This window comes from Xiphias gladius, chromosome 5 (genome assembly GCF_016859285.1).
Source record: "Xiphias gladius isolate SHS-SW01 ecotype Sanya breed wild chromosome 5, ASM1685928v1, whole genome shotgun sequence".
Taxonomy (NCBI): Eukaryota; Metazoa; Chordata; class Actinopteri; order Istiophoriformes; family Xiphiidae; genus Xiphias; species Xiphias gladius.
The window spans coordinates 18,221,149-18,244,382 of NC_053404.1; the positions used below are offsets into that span (position 1 = coordinate 18,221,149).

General features: G+C 43.7%; 1 protein-coding gene across 1 annotated transcript; it reads right to left on the reverse strand.

The window, feature by feature from the left end:
• Positions 1 to 12: 12 nt before the first annotated feature.
• On the reverse strand, positions 13 to 21,683 carry LOC120789707 (amyloid beta (A4) precursor protein-binding, family B, member 1 interacting protein). Its single transcript, XM_040126624.1, has 14 exons — positions 21,528 to 21,683; positions 16,355 to 16,414; positions 15,262 to 15,349; positions 14,098 to 14,378; positions 12,486 to 12,563; positions 10,636 to 10,795; positions 6,668 to 6,789; positions 5,804 to 5,878; positions 5,549 to 5,692; positions 4,905 to 5,015; positions 2,365 to 2,463; positions 2,148 to 2,271; positions 1,961 to 2,022; positions 13 to 1,488 (listed from the first exon to the last, which is right to left on the reverse strand). The coding sequence occupies exons 2-14, from the start codon at positions 16,412 to 16,414 to the stop codon at positions 850 to 852; spliced, it is 2,043 nt and encodes a 680-aa protein (XP_039982558.1). The 5' UTR covers positions 21,528 to 21,683; the 3' UTR covers positions 13 to 849.
• Positions 21,684 to 23,234: the final 1,551 nt, after the last annotated feature.

Genomic DNA, 23,234 nt, shown 5'->3' on the forward strand with positions numbered 1-23,234 from the left:
TACAGTTTGCACACAGCAGAGATACAAAATGGAAACTAGCTGCAATACTTTTTTTTTAAATTTTCGAGAATTTTATAGCATCCTTGAGGCGTCACATTGATCGATTATGAAACTCAATCCAAGGAGGTTGTTGCTTTTAGATAGATGTATGTCATATATCATGTGTTGCCAAACATCCAATGGCAGCAGGTTGTACTCGATGACGGAAGGAACATCCAATGATTCATTCCAGCAACAAATGATGTTCAGTCCATGCATTTCTTATGCCACCAGGATTTAAAGGGATTTAGTCAGGAGGTTCTATGTAGGTATCTGTCATTTGAAAACTGGCTGGGTAAACTATGTTCCAAGGTAAGTGGGAAAGTGTTTGAAAGTATTTATAGCCCTCCATGCAAACATGACAATATATACTGTACAATTCTATTAAAAAAAATGTCTCTGAAGTGTGATGACAGCATTATATTCTTATGAGATACAAAAAAAAAAAAAGATACACCTTGGTGTTTGCTGCGTTATGTTTTCTGACAGCAAACTGTGACAGTCACTGGCATCTTTGAGCTCAAGTTTTCAAACACCTTACAAAACGTCGTCAGAACAATCCCCCCTTTCTACCGACTCCTGCGCGGTTATGTTCTGGACAAGCTCTTTAGAAAAAAGGAAAAGGGATGAATGTCTGTGAGATATCGTCTGTATTGATCTCCAGTGGCTTCATTTCTGAGATGTTATGTACAGCTGTGGATCAACGAGCTGTTTTGATGAAATCGAGAAAAAGGCTGATTAAAGGTTAAATTGTTCTGTGTTCGGGCAGAGTTCATAATGTATTTATACTCCACTGATGACTCGCGCAGGCTACTGATCACTACGTTTCTTCTGCATGGCTAGCATCAGTTCTGACATGAAGTTTCCACCTTCCCCTCCTCCACCTCCACCTTGCAGCGAGGGTGTAGTCCTCTTTGGCGGAGCAGGAGGCATCTTCTTGACTGATCCAGAGGGCCGCGGCACTGCCCTTGGGGCGGCGGCAGGGGCAGGTGGAGGAGGCGGTGGAGGTGGGGGTGGAGCTCCAGCCCCTGTGAACGTTGGCTGAGGCGGAGGAGGCGGTAAGAACCCGGGATCTGGTGGCGGAGGAGGCAGAGACTGGTCCATACCCCCGAAACAAGTAGGCGGTGGTGGTAGAGAGTTCACCGACAGCGGAGGAGGTGGCAGTGAACCAAAGCCTGTGGCCGGAGGAGGGGGTGGAAGGAAGTCAGGTGGGGCCTCCGAGGGGTCATTGACGGATGGGGGCGGAGGTGGAGGCGGGAGGTTTTCCATTGCAGGTGGAGGTGGAGGGAAGTTGGTTGGCAGGTTTTGCTGGGGGGTGGCAGGTTTTGAGGAACTCTTGGCAGCCATGGGAGGTGGCGGAGGAGGGAACACTGGGTCCGGAGGTGGTGGCGGGAGAATCTCAGTCGAGTGTGGGCGTGGAGGTGGGAAATTTCTGAAGTCCTGAGGAGACTATATATAAAATAGTGATGCAACATGTACAGGAGGTGGACAGAGGAAACGATTAGTCCATAATCAAAATGGTGGCCGATACATTTTCTGTCGATCCACTAATTGACTGAAACTTGCCTGCCAGCAGTTTCTACATTTTTCCTGGAATTGCTAGCAAATTACATAATAATTTCCAGGAACTTTTCTGTGCATTTACGTTTACATCTCAGTTCCTTTCGAGGAAACCATAGTAAAAAGTAGGAATCTTAAAATAAAGTGCTGGCGGGTCCGCTGCATTCGTCCGTGTTATATGATTGTAAATTGAATATATTTGAATTTGGGCTGTTGTCTGCTCGAACGAAAAAGCATCACTTTTGGTTTTTGGAAACTGTGATGGGCATTTTTCACTATTTTAACATTTCATAGACTTAACATTTAATCAGTTATTCTAAGAAATAATCAACAGGTCAATTGATAGTGGAGAGTTGTTTACCTTAGATACAGGTCCTGGTTGGGGCGTAGGAGCATGACCGTTTGCATGGCTCTGTGATTTGGCTGGAAGGAGAGAAACACCATGACGGAACGTACTGTACAAGGAAAAGGTTTTGACTAATGTCACCACGTCTGGGTTGTTCAGAGCAGTGAAACACCCGGCAAAGGGAGATGCTGTGTCGCGCTACCTTTGACGGTGGGTGAGGGCGCTGGCGGATTGGAGCTCGATGGAGTGCTGCGGTTCGTCCACACGGATGTGACAGTTGCCTTCTTCTCGGCGGTTTTATAGTTTTCATACAGCAGCTCACCGTACTGGAAGTGTGAGAAAAAAAACACAGAGCGGGACCTTATATCTTCTGGTCTCGTGGCGACTGAATTTTGTTATTGAAAGTGGCTCAGCTTTACCTTTGCAATCCGTATTCCGGTCATCCAAAGATTCATGGTCCAAGCGTCATCACAGCACAGGTACTTGATGTACTGAGACTCCTTCTGGATCTGCGGATGCTATAAGAGACAAATCCACATAAAACATATGGTTAGGCCACTAAAGAACAAAGATTATGTGTCCACCGACTTTTGTTCATTTTTTTTTTTTTCTTGTCTTGCCATTTTAAACAGCAGAGCTTTGAGCTTCATCCGGCTGGCTGTGAGAACTTGCTGCTTGTTGGAAATCTTATGTGATAGTATACTGACTGTCTTTGGCTTTTGGACTGTTAGTTGGAGCAAAACATGCAGTTTAAAGATGTCACCTTTGGCTTTTTTGGAATCTGTGACAGTCTAGCTGGCAGCCATTTTTCCCTATATTCTGACATTTTATGGACCAAACGATTTATCCCGAAAACGCCCTTTAACTGCAGATTGATCGGTGATGAAAATAATCATTAGTTGCCGCCATAACAGGGTTATACTTTCAACATGTTTTCATGTTATCCTAACTGAAGTTGGTAATGTACCTCATGAATTACCTAGCAGTGATTACTTTCAGCTGCTTTCACATCGCTGTGTAGGAGATTCAGATCAGGAAAGAATAGTAAATGTAGAGTTCAGGGAATTCATTATTAGTTTACATATAAACCCATTTTCCACATTTCCACGGGTCGTCTCCTTTTACACAAGTATTTCATCATTGAGCCATCTTACTCTAAAAGAAGAAACCTACATCTTTCTGTCGTTACAAAACTCTGAAACAACACAACCCTGGCTTTCGGTATAACTCACACTAAATGTGCAGTCAGCTTCTTTTTTTTTTTTTGGGTGGCCGCAGACCAAAACACACAAACAGTAGCCTCTGGGGAGACATACTCTATAATGGCACCATGACCTCCTTCTTTCCAAACTGCACTGTATTAGTGAAGTGAAAAAAAAATCCACTGACTCTGCCTAAGGGCCCTAACTAACCCAGGAGCCGTGATGACTTAGTGTTTAAGGATATCACAGGCTGCCACGAGGGGGCAGAGTGAGTCTAGAATCAGTGTCAAAAGGCAACACCAGTTAAATGGGTTCTGAATATTCATTTCCTGTTGTTTGGGATAATGCAGTCACTATTTGTCAACAAAAACAGGGAAGGAAAAGCGGAAAGCAGAAAACTTTTTTTTCTAATTTTAATTTTTATATTTACTTTTAGTTTTCAAAGTATTGTATCTTCAGTTCAGTTGTCTTGTTTAAATGGGGACCAATGAGACGCTTGAGTTTTCTGCTCAGATAGTCTTTGTTGTTGGTTTTATCCTCGACAATGTAGTCTTGCCCAGTCTTACTCATTACAAAAATATTTGTCGTGCAATGCATACTGCAGAGGTCTAGAGTCGGTCGTCTTCCCCCAAAGAAGACGTTAACTTCCCATATAATGTCATGATATCAGTTGTACATAATGCGGATGGTATTAGGGATCACGTCGGGCAACTCCTCTGAATGCACAGCATAACTGCCAAAAGATGAAGCTGAATCGTTTTGCTGCCGTCCATGAATGGCTGCCGTTTCCCAGCAGCTCGCAGACGCCAGCCCGCCAATGTCTCAAAACGCACCCTAACTGAACACTTTGGCAGCTAAATACAGCTTCAGTTATTATCATACCAATACCATTGTCATTCACACCATCTACCTCAGCCGAGTGGTACAGTTTCACCGTGTGATGCCTAAACAGCAGGAAAAGGGGCCACGTGAAGCCTAGCTAGCCTCCCAAAATGTCCACCCTGGCAGGCCATTTGCCTTCGCCCTTGGACAAGCGGCACCTCATTCTCCTCTCTTCATCTAAAACCTTGAGGACTCTGTCTTTCACTGGTAGGTAATTCAGTCTCTTTGCTTCTCTAAGCTCTTTTCGCTTTGATCCTCATCATCCAGTCTAATGGTATCTGCTGATTCTAGTGTTTCCCAGATAAGATAGGAAAAAAAGAACGCAGACTTTCACATCCCATTAAAACTTGACCACCAACCCATCTAATTCTTTTTTATGTCAGCATTTCTCACTCTTAAATGAGCACTGTGGGTACCTCACATCAATGTTAATAGTCTCAATTTTAGAGTACTCTTTTAATTAAATGCATGGTGGTTTTACAGTAATTTCTTTTATAGAAATATGAAGGAAATGCTTCAAAAGTTGTTTTTGTTCACTTTCTTTCTCCCCACTCTCAGCTAAACTGGGTAAAATGGTGTTGTTTCACTTCTTCAAACTAAACTATTTATTGTATTTCTCCGTCCCAGCAAAACAAGCAGCTGTTTAGCTGACCATCGACTCTGAAACCACCGTGTCACTTCAGTCAGCGCTGCATTAATATCTTTTGCACCGTGTGTACACTGTGGACCTGCGAAACAGTGAAACTCTGTGTTATTGTAAATGGCTTCGACACCACAGTTTAGGGAAGTTGCAGCATTTCTGTTCATTAATTCCACAGTAAAAGCATTTGTGGCTCCGGCCACCTGACTAATAAAACATAACATTTTAAGCTTACCTTCAGAACAAAGCAAAAGTCAGTTGGGGCCTTGTATTTGCTTTTAAAGTCTTTGCCGCAGTAGACATTTACTTTGTCGAACTGGAGAAAGCAAACGAGGTCACGGGATGACTGAAAAGAAACAAAAGAGCATTATATTACAAGTTGAACTGTAGTGTCTTTTTTGTCCTCTTTCGGTTTGTTTTTTGTGCACACTGAATTGAATATCTGCATTACAAACGCAGTAGTAGTGCATAATGTACTGTACGAGTGGTAGGTTTGGGAGTAGGAGCTGCCAAGAGATCTAAGATATACCGTAAGTGAACATACTGTAGGTATCCAGCAGGGAGTAAAGGTTCTAGTTATATTCAGCAGTGCATGAAACAAGAGTGGGGTTGATAAAGCAGAAATGCATCACACTAGAACTTTGTGGTCCCGGTGAAAAATGAGAAAAAAACTGACCTTACACTTCAGCTGACATTGCAAAAATACCTCCATATCTGCAGGATTTTCATCTTTCACCGCTGCTGTTCAACTTGCCCGAGCACAACTGAATGTATCTCGGGTTAAAGGACCAGCTATCAGATGTGTGTTTACTATTGGATTGTGTGTTTTATTGTCTGGGTCTTTGCCAGAAATGATGTCCCCCTCATTTGACCCCTGACCTTGGTCTTTCCTTTGGGCACATAATAAATTCCAGAGGCCCTCAGCTGGAAGAGCCGCTGCTTCCAGGACTTCTTGCCGTCTTCTTTGAGGTGCAGCACCCCTTCGAGGTCGGGCACGATGATGGACGTCCCGCAGAAGTTCTCCTGCCGAGGTGAAGAAGGGATGACGGGGGTGAGTCACAAAGAGGGGCTCCCACTGGGAAAACTGTCACTTTTAAAGAAACTATTTTACCTTATGCATATAAGTTTATTTACCTGGATTAATATCTCCTTGTCTTTGTCTTTTATGTCCTTGAGAGCTTTCTTATCCTTTTTCCATAGATAAAAGTTCTGCAGGAATAAAAACAAACTGCATTAATGATTGCCAGTGCAACCGATACATCATTTTCCAAAAATATTAGCAGTTTTTAGCCATGTTAGCGACATGACTCTAGCAACTGCAATGTGGTTTTGAGTGAAATGTTTCAGCAACTATTTGCTCGTTTCACTGTGAAATCTGGTCCACACATCCAACACTATCTACTCTCACAAAAACCCCAAACCCAACTCTGTGCCCCCGTGTGACTGGGCTAGTCTGATGTCATATCATAACCTGCGCCCATATGTTTTCGTTATGGTGACAGAAAGCCAGGAAGGGAGTTCTATTCCTGTAGCTCTTGTCAAAAGTTGAAACTGTAAACTGATAGGGAGGTACTGCAAAAAACAGATCTGTCTTTTATTGTGGGACGTGGAAGACATAATGGAGGACTTTAAAAAATGAGAATATCTCAGCGGTTTTCCAACCCGGCTATTTGTCTCTGCCAACAGACCAAAGATTATAAAGGGATCCATCATATCAACAAACGTGCCAAGATCTTGTTGTCTTTTGCCTGTAGCTGTTTTGTCTGATATATTAAAGTGAGGACATAAATGTAAGAGGTCATCCTGCATGGAGCAAAGACATCTCATAATTCAGACAACTGGTGAAAATAGCCAGATGGCGCTGGGCTGAAACGATGTTGAGATAGATTTGCGCAAACCAAGGCCAAGAATAATGAAGAATAGTGTCGGACTTTTGAGATATCACACACACATCGTTTCCAGCTAATGCGTGTCGGCGAGTACAGTGAGGGGACTAACCTGTGGGTTTTTGAAAACCTCATATTTTTCTCCCCGCTCCTTAAAGAGGATTTGGTTCTCGCTGTCCCTCATCCATGCCAGGAGTGGCTCCACGAGGTTCTCGTGGTCCTCAAATGTCCGTTCTGCAAAGAGAAAAAACAGACGTAGATAGTATTCAGATCATCGCCTTAAAGCCATATTGTCTGTAACTTTTATTTTATTTATTTATTTATTTATTTTTTTGAGGTCACAGTGTGTTCTTTGATTTTACCATTAGGGGGTGCCAAATCTGGAATTCTTAAAATCTAAAACATAATGGCTTCAAGTAAAAGTACCACAATGTATAAATACTCTACTACAAGTCACGGATGTATGATTGAAGAGGTCTGAACTGGGCGCACACCCCGGGAGGAGGGTCCGAAGGTCAGGCCAGACCGGAGCAGGACCCCAGTGACCAGTGGATATTTGTCCTTTAGTCCAATCTGATATTTATATTCACTTGTACTTTGTTCATTTTTCTCCATACATAATACAGCTGGCAGGTAGGAGAAGGGGCCTGTTAGGAGAATGTGCCCAGAGGTCCGCTGGCCTGCTGTACACCCACGGCACAAGTAAAAGTCCCCCATTCATTTATGGGAGTAATCTATGTGAGCTAATCTGTGTCCATATCCTATTATTCATAGTTTTGGGTGGTTGTGATACTCATAATATAATATACTCATTTATTCTGTGTGTATTATATGTTTTGTGTAAAAATTCTAGCTGCAAAGTATCCAGGGATCCCATAGCTATCATTTTCCGGTGAGGACCGTCCATAAATTGTGGAGTTGCAGTAAAACGTCTTACAAAATGGAAGTACTCAAGTGAAGTGCCTCTAAATTTTACTTAAGTACTATACTGTAATGAATGCGTTTGCTTGCTCTCCATTCTCCACTGCTGTGAAAAAAACAATCGCATTCAAACACTACTGCCAATGCTCCGGCTTTGGAAGGTGAAAAATGCTTCCAGTTTACTTTCTCACACTGAGTCGACTGCGCATTATTATAAAAACCAGAAGCTACTGCTCCTTAATCTCACTTTATATTCTCCATGTCCCCTCTGTTTTAGCTTTGTACTATAAAACATGCCAAAACAAATGCCTTAACCATGTGCACAGTAGTTCACTCTATCACGACATCTTTATATCAGCTGAGCTTGGTTCAAAGTCAGCTTCACAGCTGTTTACAGTAATTGACTATTTCAAATGGGCTGAATTAAGGAAGGGCCCGATAAAATACGACCCTCCCAATTCGCCGGAGGAACTTGAAATGGAGCTAAAGCTCGAAAAACACATTAAGAGAGCTTTCCACCTCCTGTTCCTCCTCCGCTCTGCCAACCCACGCACTCGGTGCCATAGATCTCCATCATGTTCTGGGCATTTGACTGTAGTTTAGCCCTGCTCCTCAATTACAGGCTACCAGCCGAGGAAGAGATAGGCTTTAAATAAATTGCTGCTGGGGTTCCAGTCTGTAGTTTGCCTATTACAATCATTAAATGGATGGTGCGACTTTGCTGCCGGAGTGAGTGATTAGGAGTAAAAAAAAAAAAAAAAATCCCTTTGAACTGCGTTAACTGCATGGTGTGTTCCGCGCGGGTGGATGGCGAGCATGTGGGAGAATTTAGCAGCAGAGATTTGTTTGAACACGGTGATGCTGTTGAGCTCTGTGGGTGTCTTGACTTTTTACTGCTAAAGATTAAACGTAGGCTAAAATGTTTTAGTAGTTACAACCCAACACACACTGGGTGGTTCACACGCCTTTAAAAGTGAATGAACGCACACCGTTTCCATTAGTTCCCCGTTAGTCAGAGATAACACAAGACCCTGTGCAACCCCGTGCCTATGAGTCCGACGGCCTACACAGGAGAATTTATAAGTAGCTATATTTGTCTCAGACAGCTAATTCAAACATGGACTATCAACTGGTTAAAAATAAACAATGGTGGCCTAAGGGAAACAGACATTTCCTCATTTATTTTTGCGCTGGCAGCGTTGATAAATCATCTCTACCATCAGATCACATCATATCCAGAGAGTAAAAGAGTGAATCTCTCTATGGAGGTGTGATATACAGTATACAGTTTTTTTTTAGGTTTATTTGGGGTTTTTTTGGTTACTGTAAGAAGTTGTTAGCACTTCTTAGCAATGGCACAATTCCAAATAGGCCACTGTAAATGTGCTCTGTGACAAGATATGTGTCGGCAAACAGATGTTATACGTTTTTCTATCTCTCAATAAATCCCATAAAACGACCAAAACCATCAGTGTATTGATCCGACCAACAAGCATTGTCTGTGTATGAAAAACCTGATACATCTTATTCCAATGTGCTGTACACATGTATTAGTCTCCAAAAACTATTAAAAACACATGAATGAGGTGCACCGTTGCACCTGGGGACATGTTCCTTCATTACAATGAACATGAGCACTTTTGTTTATTGTGAGTCAAACCCACACACTCTGCCTCGCTACTGTAAACACGAACATGCCAAATGTGTATTAATTCGCTGCTGGAAATAGTCCCCAACAAATGCGCTCCTGTTCTGGCGACGTTTGACAAAAACTACGATGCCCAGATGTTTCAGGAAATGACTTTGAACATACAACTGTAAAATCGTGACCAATTTTTTTTTTTTTTTAAAGATTTGCATCTTCAAGCGGAACAAATGGATTTGGGGATGAGTGCCACACACAGGGTAGGGAAGTTTTGCAAAATGGACTAACACATTCTTGGTTTTGGTCTTTTAATGGAATTTGCTGAAAAATATTTAAAAAAAAATACAGTAATTCTAGGCTTATCCTTTAATTTAGTGTGTCACAGCTTAACTTGCTGCATATAAAATTACTTGAATATAATTTTCAAGCAAAACAATATTGACTTACATTTTATTGCCCGTGAAGTTTAATGATTTTACCACCAGTATTTCATTAAAGCTGTTTCAGGATGGAGTACAATGACTCCTTGTTCGCGATATATAAGATTGGATCTTTAACAATATGAATTATCTCCGTGACAATCTGACGACGTTGTTGGAAAACAGAGAAAACAGATGGTAATGAACAGCCGGAGAAACTGATGGCGGCAAAGTTCAACAGCTGAAATAAATATAGCACAGGCTGCTCAGACGGAGGATTGAGATCATAAGGCTCCTATTTCCGCATGACAGGGAGGATGACTGACAGTGTCCGATACAACAAATTAAACCCACCTGTCTGCACTCTACGGGTGTGTAAGAGAGAGATGGATCGAGAGACTATAGGAAAGAGAGGAGGAAGGAGAGAGAGAGATAAATGGGAGTGAGATCAATGTTTCATTGTGAGCTTGCTGCAGTGTGGCCGCCATCGTGCCAATAAAAACACAGTCCATCATCTGGACCAGGATGAAATATCCCACACTGTACATTGTGTGCGTGTTTTCAGCTGACAGCTCATATAAAAACACACCGAAGCCTTATGTTCTTAAATTGGTAATCTACCACCACTGTGATTTTCTGGTTTTGTTGATACATTTGCCGCTCAGCTAGCGCTTATTACTGTGGTGTTCCTGCACTACATTACCCAGAAATCACTTGCCAGCAAAGCAGCGTCACCAGCAATATGACATCTCTTTTCTTTGAATCTTCTTTGTATGTCTGTCAACGAAATATCTGTAGTTTTAATTCGATTTATTTCAAACCAGTACTGGAAACGGGAAAAATGCCTCACTCTCTGTGCACCAGAGGACTTTTTACCGCAGAATGAACCACTACGGTGCTACATCACCCGGTGGCAGCGCATTAAAAGCGAGGGTGACTGTTGATGGATTCATCTCTGCTCATGAACCCTCCTCAGCCTGTGTGCTAGTGTTACCCCCCCACCACCACCACCAGGTTACACATACAGTCGTACCACCATGCAGAATACAGCACACGCTACAGTGCAGTATGTTCAGGCTTACTGCAGTAACTCACCAAGCTGCAGCTCGGGGTTGGTCTCACACAGGCTCCAGTCTACATTGCAGTCACAGTGGGTCTTCTCAAACAGGTTGTCCAAGACTTCCCTGACATTCTGCCTCTCGTCGACCATCAGAGTTTTGGAGCTGCCGTCATTCATTAGCACCTTCACCACCAACTGTCAGAAAAATGTGACTTTATTTTACTTTGCGTTACGTAGCTGTAATTTCTTTAACAAAAAAAAAAACAAAACAAAAAAACCATAAGACAAAAATTGTTCATATTCCAACAAGTGAAAACTCCCGCTTAAAAGAATAGTTTGACATTCTTGCTTCTTTTCTTCTTGTTACCTTGGAACAGGGCTACGCTAGCTGCTTCCCCCCTGTTTCCAGTCATTGTGCTCAGCTAATCTTCTCCTGGCTGCAGAGTACAGACATGAAAGTAGTATCTTCTCATCTAACTGTCAGCAAGAAAGCAAGAAAGCGCATATCTTGCAACTGTTCATTCCAGTGTTTGGCTGTAACAAGAGGGTTTTCCGTGTCTGCGTGACAGATTGAAGTTGAAGGTTTCCAACATGTTAGGGACAGCAGCAGGTTTTTCTGGAGTGAGACATGAAATCCCGGCTTAAAGCACATGCAGGTTGTTTATTCGCCAGTTTAATTACAGGCTACAATACACTAAATGGGTGTTTCTGTCTCCTAATGTTAGCTTTACTAGAGGACGTCGTGCATCAGCACTTCTGTCTCTGCATTCTGTTGAACCTCTTTGGAGTGTTTAGTAATTTCTTCTCAATTGTATTTGTCTCTTTTTGCAGTCTTAGATCCTCCTCCCGAACTGGCTGAGATTAATTTAGATCTGGAGCAGAGCAGCGCTTTCCTCACAGGCTCATATGGCTTCACACTTCCTCTCATCTGGAAACAAATCCAGCTTTGGGAAACCGAGGCGTTTCACAAATCCGAGGTCAGCCGCTCCCTCGCCTTGTGTCAGAAAAAATGTAGGTTGCAGAGATGTTATCACAAGAGGGTTTAGCGTGTTAGATCACATGTTACTCGATCTCAACCTTTCCTGGAAAACAATATGATTTTGGCATGTGGTTGAATGAAATGTCACTGGATAGCAAATTATTTTTCCTCCCAAAGTACTTCCTGATGCAAGGTAGATAACTTCAGAATAAATGATCCGTGTCGTGAAGCCGGTGGGTTTATCTGAAACCTGATGGGGCGTCTGACTAGATTCTGCTGAAACCACCGAGAGTACAACTTGCTCTTCTGTGTCTAACAACTCAGAGACAGAAATTCCTGTGAAAAAGGTCAGCGGCCTGTGGTTTCCTCAGCATTCAGACACACACAGACGTGACTTATTTGTTCCCTTTAGATTTTAGACAACTTCTATGAATTTGTAATCACTTTAAATTATAACTACTAATTACCTCAACAGGGGAACAGAGTTACACGTGTGCCATGAGTAGAAGTGTAGAGCATGGCGGTCTACCGTACTATGATAAAAGCATGGCATGCAGTCAGCACGAAGCCGTGCACTGTAAAACCGCACACATCCCGATGTGAAGCTTTGCGTGCGTGACCAAACGTCTGCGCTTTTTGCGTGCTGCTTTGAAGATGAGAAAAATGACCACATGTCACCCAAAGAGGAAGCCGTGCTGTCCTTCACGACGTTGGCTGGATGAAGGGTGGCTATACATTACTGTGATTGATGGGCTCTTCCACCGGAAAGGAAGAAAGAGGCATGCTATGTTTCAACATTATGTACAGTGAAGTCCGTGTTGCCGTAATTCACAGTTTTTTTTAAAGTTCACTGTTGCCAGTGGGTGTAAGATCAGAGGAGTACGCTTGAGTGCTTGGTCGTCTTACCTTTTTCACTTTAGCTTCCTTGAGCTTCTCGAGCGCAAGCTTGATTTTGTCAGCTTTCACCTGAGCCTCGAGTTCCTCCTAGACAGGACAAATCAATATGACACAGTTGAATGATGGTGAAGAATGATGTTCATCTGCCATTAGTTGTAATCTAGAGTAAGTGTGATATATACTTATCATAGCAACATTGTGTTAGAGCTACACTTGTATACTTTGGAAAATTTTTGGAAAAAGTGACACCTTTGATGTCAGTAAACTGCGCACAGCACAATCTCGCCATAGCGTTAGGGGAAAGGTTTGACATTCGTATTTGCTTCCCGGCTGACAGATGAGATGACTGATGCCGCTCTCATATTGTACGTTAGGTATGAGGCTACAGCCGGCCGTCGGTGAGCTTTGGAGGAGCTGGTAGGCAAGTTTTGTGACCTTTGGACTGAGCCTGGAGATCTGTTTACCCCCGTTTCCAGTCTTAATGCTAAGCTAAGCCGATCGCCTGCTGGATATAGCTTGATATTTAACCGTGCAGACACCAGAAGATGAGTGCTTCCCAAAACCTTGAGCCATTGCTTTGATAAAAACAGTGCTAAAGGTAAATGAGGGGCAAAATATCCATTTCTATGGCTGTAGCGTCTCAACGCTGCTCAGGAGGTGCAGTGTTTTGTTTTGATTCAGTTTTAATTTCATAATATCCCACGGGTGGAGAAGCGTCCATTCAAGAATTTAATTTGGAAAATTACGAACAGGTCTCTACTAGGTCTCAATTGGCAGGGACGTGATACCCTTTTTCTTCGTCTCATAAGTCAGGTGCGTTTAAAAATCCTGCCTACGGTGCAGTTTTAATGAAGCTGTACACCTCTGCCTAACAATGACGCATTCTCTGCCTCTGCACAGCTGGTGTTTTTACCTCAGAAGGATGAGGTAACAAGCTCTGCTAAAGCCATAAGGTCCCGTCTGGGCTTCAACCCCCCCCTCCCGACCGCTGCCACATCTTACCTCCTCTACTCCAACCTTTGGTATTGATCCTGTTACTCTTTCCTGACTCACGGCTGCGTGTGTTTGATCTGCTCCAGACGGACTGTTTTGCCTCACACAGGTCTCTGTGACTGTAACAGATGCCTCTGTCCAGGAACAACCTCGCCAATGATCTCACCGTCCAGCTGTTATAAGAGCAATACCACTCTTCCCAGTTCCGCAAAGACAAAAAGGACGCACCAGAAATTTATATCCCGGGAACTGGTGATGTTTTTTTTTTTTTTTAAATAGTACTGTCTTGTCATGAATTTCTTAGAAACCACTCCTGGTAAACCAAAACACACCAGCAGTAAAACAGAGATTGTGACATTATTTCCTCTTTCTGCTTCATGTTTCTGCTCTTCGGTATTATATTTTAGCAGCCTAACGAGGCACAGAACTCCTCTTTTTTTTCTCCACTGTCTGTCCGCGCTGTCTTTCCCTTGAAGCTGTACCCATATACCCTCTATTAGTCTGAAAAGCCTTTCTTGAAATTCTCTAAATTTTGGACCAACACCCAGTAGTAAAGCGGTACAAAGGTTGTTGCAGAGCTGCTGCTGTTACTTGGTCGTGCCGACAAACTGCGCGCAGGCTGACACACCTTTGTAGGCTTTGTAGCCTGAGGAGGCGGAGGTGGTAAAGGGGAGGCGGCAGAGGAGGCCGGGGTGCTAAAACTGCTGCTTGTGCTGCTCGCTGGTGAGGCCTGCGGAGCGGTAGCATGGGCGCCCAGGCCTTTGGGTGGTGGCGGCAGGTCTGGCGGGGGCGGTGATGGCACTTTCAGACCTATCTCCGCAGCGAGTTTCTCTTCGGTCGCACTGAGGTCAGCCACCAAATCAGCCATGAGCGCGTCCAGATCATTGTCCTCCAGTTCATGGAGGGATTCTGGTGTTAGAAGCAGAATGATTGTGTCAATAAATAATTCAAGTGTGTATATTTAAGTGCCAAGAATATTTTTTACAAGTAAAGTAAGGGTCTGTGCTGCCTCTGTCAAAATACATGACCAGTAAGTAAAACAAATATTGTCATGTAGAATACGCCTTAGTTCCTATTTTATGACTCGTGAGTTTCCCCCAAAGCCTTTTTATAAGTTCCTTTTTTGGGGTTTTTGTTAAGCGGTGCTACAAGGTTTTTTCTTTCATTTCGTTCGGCGCTCATGTTTCTGTCCAAGTTATAATTACGATCAGGAAAGTTGAACTTTTCCGAAAGCTCGGGTATGTATGACTTGACGCTAAAAAGTGTGGAGGGGCCAGGGAAGTCGTAGTTGTTAAAGGTAATTAAACACGGAAATTTCACAGCATTTTTGAAACTGACACATCCAGCTCTGCAGTAAAAACAACCTGCTTAGTTGTGTTGAGGCACGTTTATTTCTGTAAAGTCCTTTGAGACTTGCATTTATTATAGAGAGCTGCAATGCATATATAAACTTGATCTGACAAGAAGCACCTAATGACGCATGTACTGAAAAGAAAACAGGGAAAGGAGGACTCATAGTAGAGTGCTAATAACAGTTGCTGTGACCTTGCTTTCACATATTTACTGCTTGTTTTACAGCCCGCAAGAGCCAGAGGCAAACACAGCGTAACTAGCACGTGCAGGGATCGTAATCTTCGTCTGAAATCGCATCTCGAGCAGTAGCCACATATACTGCATTAAACATGCGATATATATATATATATATATATCCCGGCCTGGCGTGCTGCAAAAGTTCAACGCCCAGCTCGACGTCGTATTTCTTCACACACGACAGACAAAATGTTAAAGTCACCATTCAGGTCGGTGAAGCCGATGGAGAAGCTGGCTTCGTTGTTGGTGGTGGGGAGAGATTCTGGAGGTACCGTTTCCTGGCCCAGACTCTGCGGGACAGAATGAACAAGGCGGTGAATACAATATCCGTACAGCCACAGGACCCCCAGAGGCTCAATGACTTAATCCACAACACATTCTGAAACATAAACTGTCCCCAAACATTATATAAGAAGGTATAATGTTTACAGGTTTAATGTTACATCTGTTTTGAGGTATTACACCTAACAGGGCTTCTGTGTGTAATATTAGCCCCTGCTGAAATGGAAGTGATTTAAAATGACTGGTAGGCTGGAATACAACATCAAAGTGATCAGCGGGGCTTTTCACCGAGAAAAAAAAAAACGTGTAAACTCTAGCCGGCTCATGGGTTTGCCATTTGACCTCCCCTCTACAAGGAAGTGTAATTCATGGTTGTTAGGTGACCACAAAGAGTGCCCCCCCCCCCTCCCGCCGCGTCTGTTGTGCTTGCCAGTCTCAAGTGTCCCGGTGATCGATGGTGGGTTTTAGTGAGTTTGTCTTCTGTCTTCAAGGGAGAAAAGTTAAGGTATATTTAAGGTATTAGATGAAAGAATTAACCCTGGGAAGTCTGGTGAAAATGGGTAATTGTGTATGTGTGGCATGACGGATGTATATAATCCCTTTCAAGCACGAATGATTTTTTAATTGTTAAAACAGAGAGCATCTGATGCACTCGACTGTGACAGCTAAAAAAAAAAAAAGAAAAGTTAATTCCAATTACCCTTTAAAGATATGACGTTAAAATCTCATCTTTTCTTGAATTTGGCCTTTTGATCTACGTGTTTATCATCTTCAATAATAATAAAAAAAATTACCATTACTATTATTAGGTAGTTATTTTTGTTCTCAAAAGCAAACAGTAACAATAAGTAATGGGCAATAATAATAAGTAATATTGACTGGTAAAGAATAAAACAAGAAACAAAGAAATACATAATAAGGAGCAAAAGTCTTGAGATGTGGAGTGAAGCGCTGGAATAAATCTGTATGACCAGTCATGTCCTGTAGTTGCCATGACAACTGGCCGAGCTTACCTGAGTGAGGAGGTCCATCTCCCCCAGCAGGTCAGAGAACATGGCGTCAATGTCATCCATCTGGTGAAAGCAAACAGCACAATTGTCAGACTCAGAAAACGCGCGAAAAAGATCAGACTTTGAACTACTTTCCCACGACACGAAAACCGTCCACCGCTTGGAGTACCAGGTGTATCGATGAGCCGCACTGATTGGTGCCGCAAGGCCGCAAAGAGCTTTCACGGACGGGATATGGTTGTCACGATGAATTATAGTCGAGGAATGTGTGGACCGGAGAGGTGAATCCATTTGCATGGAGACACGAACGTCACATACACACGCATGTTACAAAGCCTTTGGTAAGACGCAGTACTGCTACTTCCCTTTGAAATGTGTGCGGTTGTAATATATACCCTGAGGCTATGCTATCTGGCAAAACCTCTCCAACCCAGGGCGACGGAAGAAAAAAAAACTATTTATGCATATCTTTCCAGGCATTCCTTTTTTTTTTTTTTTGCCAGAATTTGTCATATCTGTTTACACATGTTGCGCTGGAAGGGGCAGTATTATCCGATTTTTGCTTTTTCTGTCAGCTTCAGAAGTAAAATTGACCTTTTCACTGACAAACCTTTGCCTATCAGACCATCAAACATTTTTTGTAGTTATCTTAATCAAAACCACTGGACTAATATAACTTTGACGCCTTCAGTCTTCCTTCTTTTGAATGCAACACCGACGCCGAATGACACCAGGTCTCGCACAAGTTGCAGTTCATTCTCATCCATGCATTCAGCCCTGTAACGGCATTTAATACCATCATGTGTTGAAACCATGCACTCACGTTGCGTGTTTACAATGTACAGTGTTTGTTTTCATTATATGTGACATTACTCATTCATTTCAAGTACTGTATGATACAAAACTAAAATGAAAATGCTTCAGGATCACAAACACTGAATCCTGAAAAATGCAGAGTCATAAGGAAAATGAAACCACTGACACCTTAAAAGTACGCATGCTCGCATATAACCAGCTTTGTTAAAAATTGCTGATCAAGTCAAGCGACTGCTGTAGCTTTATATAGTTGAAGCCTGACATATGGAGGGAAATGTCAGCATCATCAAGGTTCAGTCATTTCAGTTTAGTTGCACAATCGCCCGAGGGGGGACGGCTCTAGTAGTTGTGTTTTTCCTGAAAACAACTCCCGAAGATTCACTCGAGATTTCCATCTGTAATCGTGTACGGTAGGCTGTCTCTCATGTATCATTAGAAGCCTCATTTCACAGAGCAAATGTTGTGATGGGCTGGAGTGTGCAGTCAAAACAGAGTGCCTGTTTTCTTACAGTGGAACGCAGCCAGTAGCGGCCGGGGACAGGACTTCATGCAGTCGCAGCGGGGGCAGTGACTTAATACCACCACTTCGGGGTATTAATATCAGTAATGGCAGAAGAACGCTATAGTCTACTACTGTGCAACCGCATCGCTCATCTGCCTCCCGCAGAGCTGCGACGATGGGTTTTATACATTGTGCTCTGCTGAGAGCGTAAAATGCGCGGTACTCTGCGAGGCCAACTCTGGGCCTGGGTAACCGATAGACCGCGCTGGCTGAAAGCTGGAAGGGCAGCGGCCGGGCGAACTACGAGTTTCACCCCCCCAAGCGAGGTTCTGTGGCTGTCAGTAAGCTTCAGCGGCCGCACTAGCGCTAAAAAAGTAATTGTTGATAAAAATTTGATAACTTTTTTTTTTTTTAAAGTACATTTTTTCCAATTAACACCTGAAATTATGAAGTTGGAGGGATGGATTCTAATGAAGTTTGGTACAGACATTTCCATCAGCCATAGCTGTGCTTTGTGTATTCACTGCTAATTGGCAAATGCCAGCGCGCTAGCACCCTAAATCAAGGTGACCGCGGTAAACACCACCCGCTAGCATGGGGCTAGCAGGTGGGACCAGCGTTGAGAGCGTGTTAGCATGAAGACATTAGCATTTGGACGAAAGCACCACCGTGGTACAGCCCCACAGGGACGCTGGTATGGCTGTAGACTCTGAGTCTTATACCAAAACCTTCGGTGTCGCATATAAACTACACATGATGAAGTTTTTTTTAAAAATCCAACCACCCCTTAAACTCACTTTTTCTTTCTGCAATGGTACATTAGATGTGAAAATAACAAAGCGTAACTCAGCGCCTTCACTCGTCACAGTTGGGAACCTGTTCAGCAAACTCCGAGATCCGGCGGGAAAAGAGAAAACGTTTGCCAGAATGGAGTCAAAAAGGGACCTGGGGAAAACCCTGGGTCACGCGGTGGAGGGGAGACAAGTGCGACTGACTGTGCTCACGGTGAGAGTTCATGAAGTGATGGAACATGATGTTTCTCATTAGTATGTTAAATGGATACATATTGTTCCCCCGCGTAACAGATGGCAGCTGCATGTATGGTTGTAAGCTGATGAGAAAACTGTATACCCTCTGATTCTGGACGTCAATTTAGGCAGACTGAAGATTAAAAAAAAAAAACCTTGCGAAACCCTGGGTGTGATATTGTGAGACAACTGTTTAGCGTGCTAACAGAATGTTTCCAATTAATTTCCATGTGACGTGTGTGTGTGTGTGTGTGTGTGTGTGTGTGTGGGTCTTTCGAAATGTTGCAGCGCTCCTCCACCCCCTTTACAAGAACGGCAGGGCCCCAGGAGGAAGTGGTAAAGGGTAGACTTCCTACTAATTGCAGTGTTGAAATCGTGTAGGAAATGGTGACATGAGCAGCCCGCTACAAACTTAATGTCATTTTATACTCACACTGACGTTATGTCACATTTTAATGGCCTGAAAAGCCTCATTTTGCAGGGCCCAGACGCTTTTCAGTCACACAGGGAAATAATTCTCGTATAGGTCAGGTCACAGCGCGGCAGCTGCTTTTCGAGGCGAAGAGACACGAAGAGAGCTCGGAGAGGATGAGTGTTGTTCGTGGTGAGGGCTCGGGGAAAGAAAAAAAACAAAAACAAGCTTCTGCTAATGGAGGCAAACGTTAAGCCTATTTTAAAGCCACCACAAAGGCGTTAACCTCAAACTGGTGTTGTTTCAACCACATTAGAATGAATGTCATTATAGCCTATAAGCATACTTAAAGGAATAGTTCGACATTTTCGGAAATACGCTTAGTTGCTTTCTTGCCAAGATTTAGATGGATACCACTTTTAAATAGCATAGCTCGGTCTTGCACAGAAACTAATGGAATATAACACGTTACTCGGTGACCTTTAGTGGCGAGAGAGCCAGGCTAGCCCGTTTCCCCCTGCTTCCAGTCTGTGTGCTTAACATTTAGCCCACAGGCACAAGGGTGGTGTCAATCTCATTTCATCTGCTCATCGAGCTCGCAGCAAGAATAAGTTAGAATAATTTCTCCACGTGCCCGACCGGGCCTTTAAAGAAAATAAATGAATTCATTAAAAGGAAAGACTTTTGCATGATTTCGCAAGATCCATATATACCCCACTATCCTGAGCCAAAGATTTTTATCAGCAACTTTTGAGAACCGTTATAGTTGGAGGGGGGGGGGCTGGCATGACTAACACAACTTGAAAGAGGTATTACTGGAGCATGAAGTGCTCTGAAGTGAGCTCACTTTTCCACTTTAATCAAACAGGTTTCTGCAAAGAGACCAAACTGGCGACAACCGTGGATTCGCCTCTGTGAGGTGACACGAGGAGAGTACGTGACCAATTCATCTTTCCGTCAGTCAGTGCATTTACTGTACAACAGGTTCACGTCCGTGAACTCATGATTTGCATTCAAATGACTTTGGATGAAGGAATATCGTCGTGATTTTCTTTCCAGAAACCGCTCTGAAAATATGTGATTTGTCAGCATTCATAAATATTACGGGAAACACTCGGGCATGAAATCTGGCAACCCCTCCAGACCCGCACAACGCCTTTTGAGAACACACCACCGTACTTCTGGTATTCACAGAAATAAAGGGGGTTGAAAACGGAGCATGTAAGTGACTCTATTTTTTACACGTGTAACTCAAGCCTCGGGCAAGAAAATGGAAACCAGACAACAACCCACAGCCACGGCGTGTTTACCATAGTTTACAGAGAACTCCTTCTCTTACTCAGATCTAAATACCTATGCATGTGTCCTAGGCGGGACGTGTTTACAGAACTGGGTGTACTCTGGTGCGAAGTAGGCAAATCTGGGACTAGGCGGCGGAGACGAACCGCTGGAGGGCACGAGAATAAGAAATCACAACTGGCATTTGACATTACAAAAAGGTTCCAATCCATGTTTGCGGAAGAGGGTTTAGGTGAAAATCCACACGACCTACGGTACTTGAGTAGCAGGGTACAGGCTACGCGCCTCTGTTTTTCTTACACAAGATCCCCCGTGTTTCATCTGACAGTCTGCATAAACATATATTGCGGTGTTCTCTTGCTGGATAACACTCAAAAGCAGATAACACCCCTTGTCAACTAAACGTTGGGGTTTTACTCCATCACTTCAAACGGACATGTTTCGGTGACACGCTTGTTTACGCAATTCCGTCCGGTTTTTTTTTTTTTTTTTTTCTTTTTCTGGGATTTCATTTCATCTCCAAAGGGCCAAAATGCGCGCAATCACCGGCGACAAACCGACGGCACCATTAGCTGGAAAATGACAGGGCCAACCCTATGAGCTGCGTGTGGTTATTGATCCACAGAGCGGACGGAAATTAGAGCTGGGTCCACCCGGGTCGGAAGGCAGAGGAAGAAAACGCAGATGAACGCGCTCTCTGTCAAACTAGGATAGGCCTAATGGGTGCCTTGCGCCTGCACAGCGACCTTAGCTGCGCCTTGTTCAAGAGGAGCCTGAAAGATCTCAGGTGACAATGACATTTGTTCGGTCCTAGCTTTAACATAAGCTGACAGCTTTCTAAGAGTCTAAGTGTCCCAAAGGAGGCCCTGAATCACAAACTCTGACCGGATTTCTTAAGATTTGCGGGTCGCATTATGAGCATTATCCTCCCATGCCCGTCTCGTTCAAGGCAATCTGCTGTCGCTGGATGAGGAAAATAAAAAAAAAGGTTTCATATGACAGCACAACGATTCATATATGGAGTTGTCAAAGTCCGCTGTACACCAACAGGAAAGCAGCTATGAGTGTTTCCCCGTCACCTGAAGGTACAACATCCGATATAACAGAGCCGTAACTCACCTTTTCAGATGTTTCTAATCCTTGTTTCACCAGTTAGTTTTTAAGATAACCGGTTCACGGACATCAATTCCAGCTTAAAATATTATTCTCTAATAACCAAAAAAAAAAAACAACTGTCAAACGCAGGCAGATCTGGGCGTGTTGATGCAGACAGCATCTGCGCCGCTGACTTCTTCCTCTTGAAATGCGGAAGTTCAGGTCCAGACCTGTCGCTGCATTCTTGCCGAGAGCTCGCCACTTTCAGAGCGAGTCTCTGTCCGAACCAGCCATTTGAAAGCGCTCCCTTATCTTTACTGCGCTGCAGATGTGTCAAAGACCGAGGGGAACGGGGCGACCGAGGCTGCGTGGGCGATTGACAGCCGGTTGGAGCAGGTGATGAAAGTTTGTGGGAGAAAAAAGAAAAGAAAAGAGAAAAAAGAAAAGAGAAAAGTCACGGTGGGACCGGGAGAAGGGCTGAATCAGCAGGAGGAATCTGACGTGTCTCGGTTAATAATTCACCTCGCTGAAACTGATTTACAGCAGGTCTTTGGGTCTTTGGGTCTTTAGACAGGAGCGTTTATGTGGCGCTGCACAGTTGTGAAGGATACCAGACCAGAAATTCAGTTAAAACACACATCCTCGTGGCAACTGAGGCGTTCAGATATTGCTTTCATGTACACTCAGCCTTTTTTTTTTTTTTTTTTCTCCATCCGCTTAAAATCGGGAAGGAATATCTTAAGACACTGATGTGTTGCAACAAGGTCATTTATCTTCAGGGGGGGGGGGCAAGGAGAGTCAAGCTGTCAGGGTATGAATAGCCTCTGGCGCTTATCTGACCACGCAGACACTGATAGTTCTATTTATTTGCATTTCTCCTTGACTCAACCTGGGAGGCCAAAAAAACAGGATTTCACGTCTTTTTCTAATCCCCTTTTCAGTTTACAGGAACTGCACACGCCGCTCAATTGAAAATGTGCCAAAATATTCGGAATTTGAGGTCAAAGAGTAGCAAGCAATGAGCATCACGATGCGAAATAATGCGTAAAAGTAGAACTTCCTCTCATTTTCAACGAGAATATTTGTCTCCGTTTGAATGATTTCGCTATTATTAGCACTTCTGTGTCCTATTTTCCCTCAAGACTCGCGTCGGCCCCGACGGGAAAGGCAGACCACCCTCTCTGTGGTGAAGCCCTGTCATCATACGTTGAAGCTGAGCACCACGGGGGGGGGGGGACCAAATAACCTTGAGCACGTTCAAGGGCCTTTCACGGCTCGCGATGCATTAAGCAAACACTCGGGGCACAGGCATGTGTCCCAGGACGCCCTCGCTCCCTCCCCTCTCTCAGGGGTTGACCAACAGATGGACACCAAAGGCAGCCTCCCATCAGCTCCAAGCATCCTCCGAAAACCCGAGCACGCCGGTGCCTCGGAGAACATCCCTCAAATGAGCACACTGATGAATGGTTGCGGACCTCGGCAGCGGAGAGTGGGGCGATTTTTGGCTTTCTGGTGTCTTTGCAGTCACTCTTCAGCCACTTAGGGTGGTCCAACAGAGTGAATACCGATAATGGGTTTTCTGCAGGTATATGCTACAGCTCATACCTCGTAGCCCAGAGTCAAGAAACAGTAATAGACTGTTATTTTAAGTAAGCTTTTCAAATTTTGTGCATTTCAAATAAAGGAGGAGCCGCAAAAACAAAGACCTTCTTAACCAAGACCAGTCTGTTG

Bases quoted from the DNA above. Each gene is read 5' to 3' on its own strand.
- LOC120789707 (XM_040126624.1), bottom strand. From the start codon at position 16,414: ATGGATGACATTGACGCCATGTTCTCTGACCTGCTGGGGGAGATGGAC. The intron at 15,350-16,354 runs GTAAGCTCGGCC...TCTGTCCCGCAG, and splicing joins AGATGGACCTCCTCACTCAG to AGTCTGGGCCAGGAAACGGT. The intron at 6,790-10,635 runs GTGAGTTACTGC...TTCTCTTTGCAG, and splicing joins CAACCCCGAGCTGCAGCTTG to AACGGACATTTGAGGACCAC.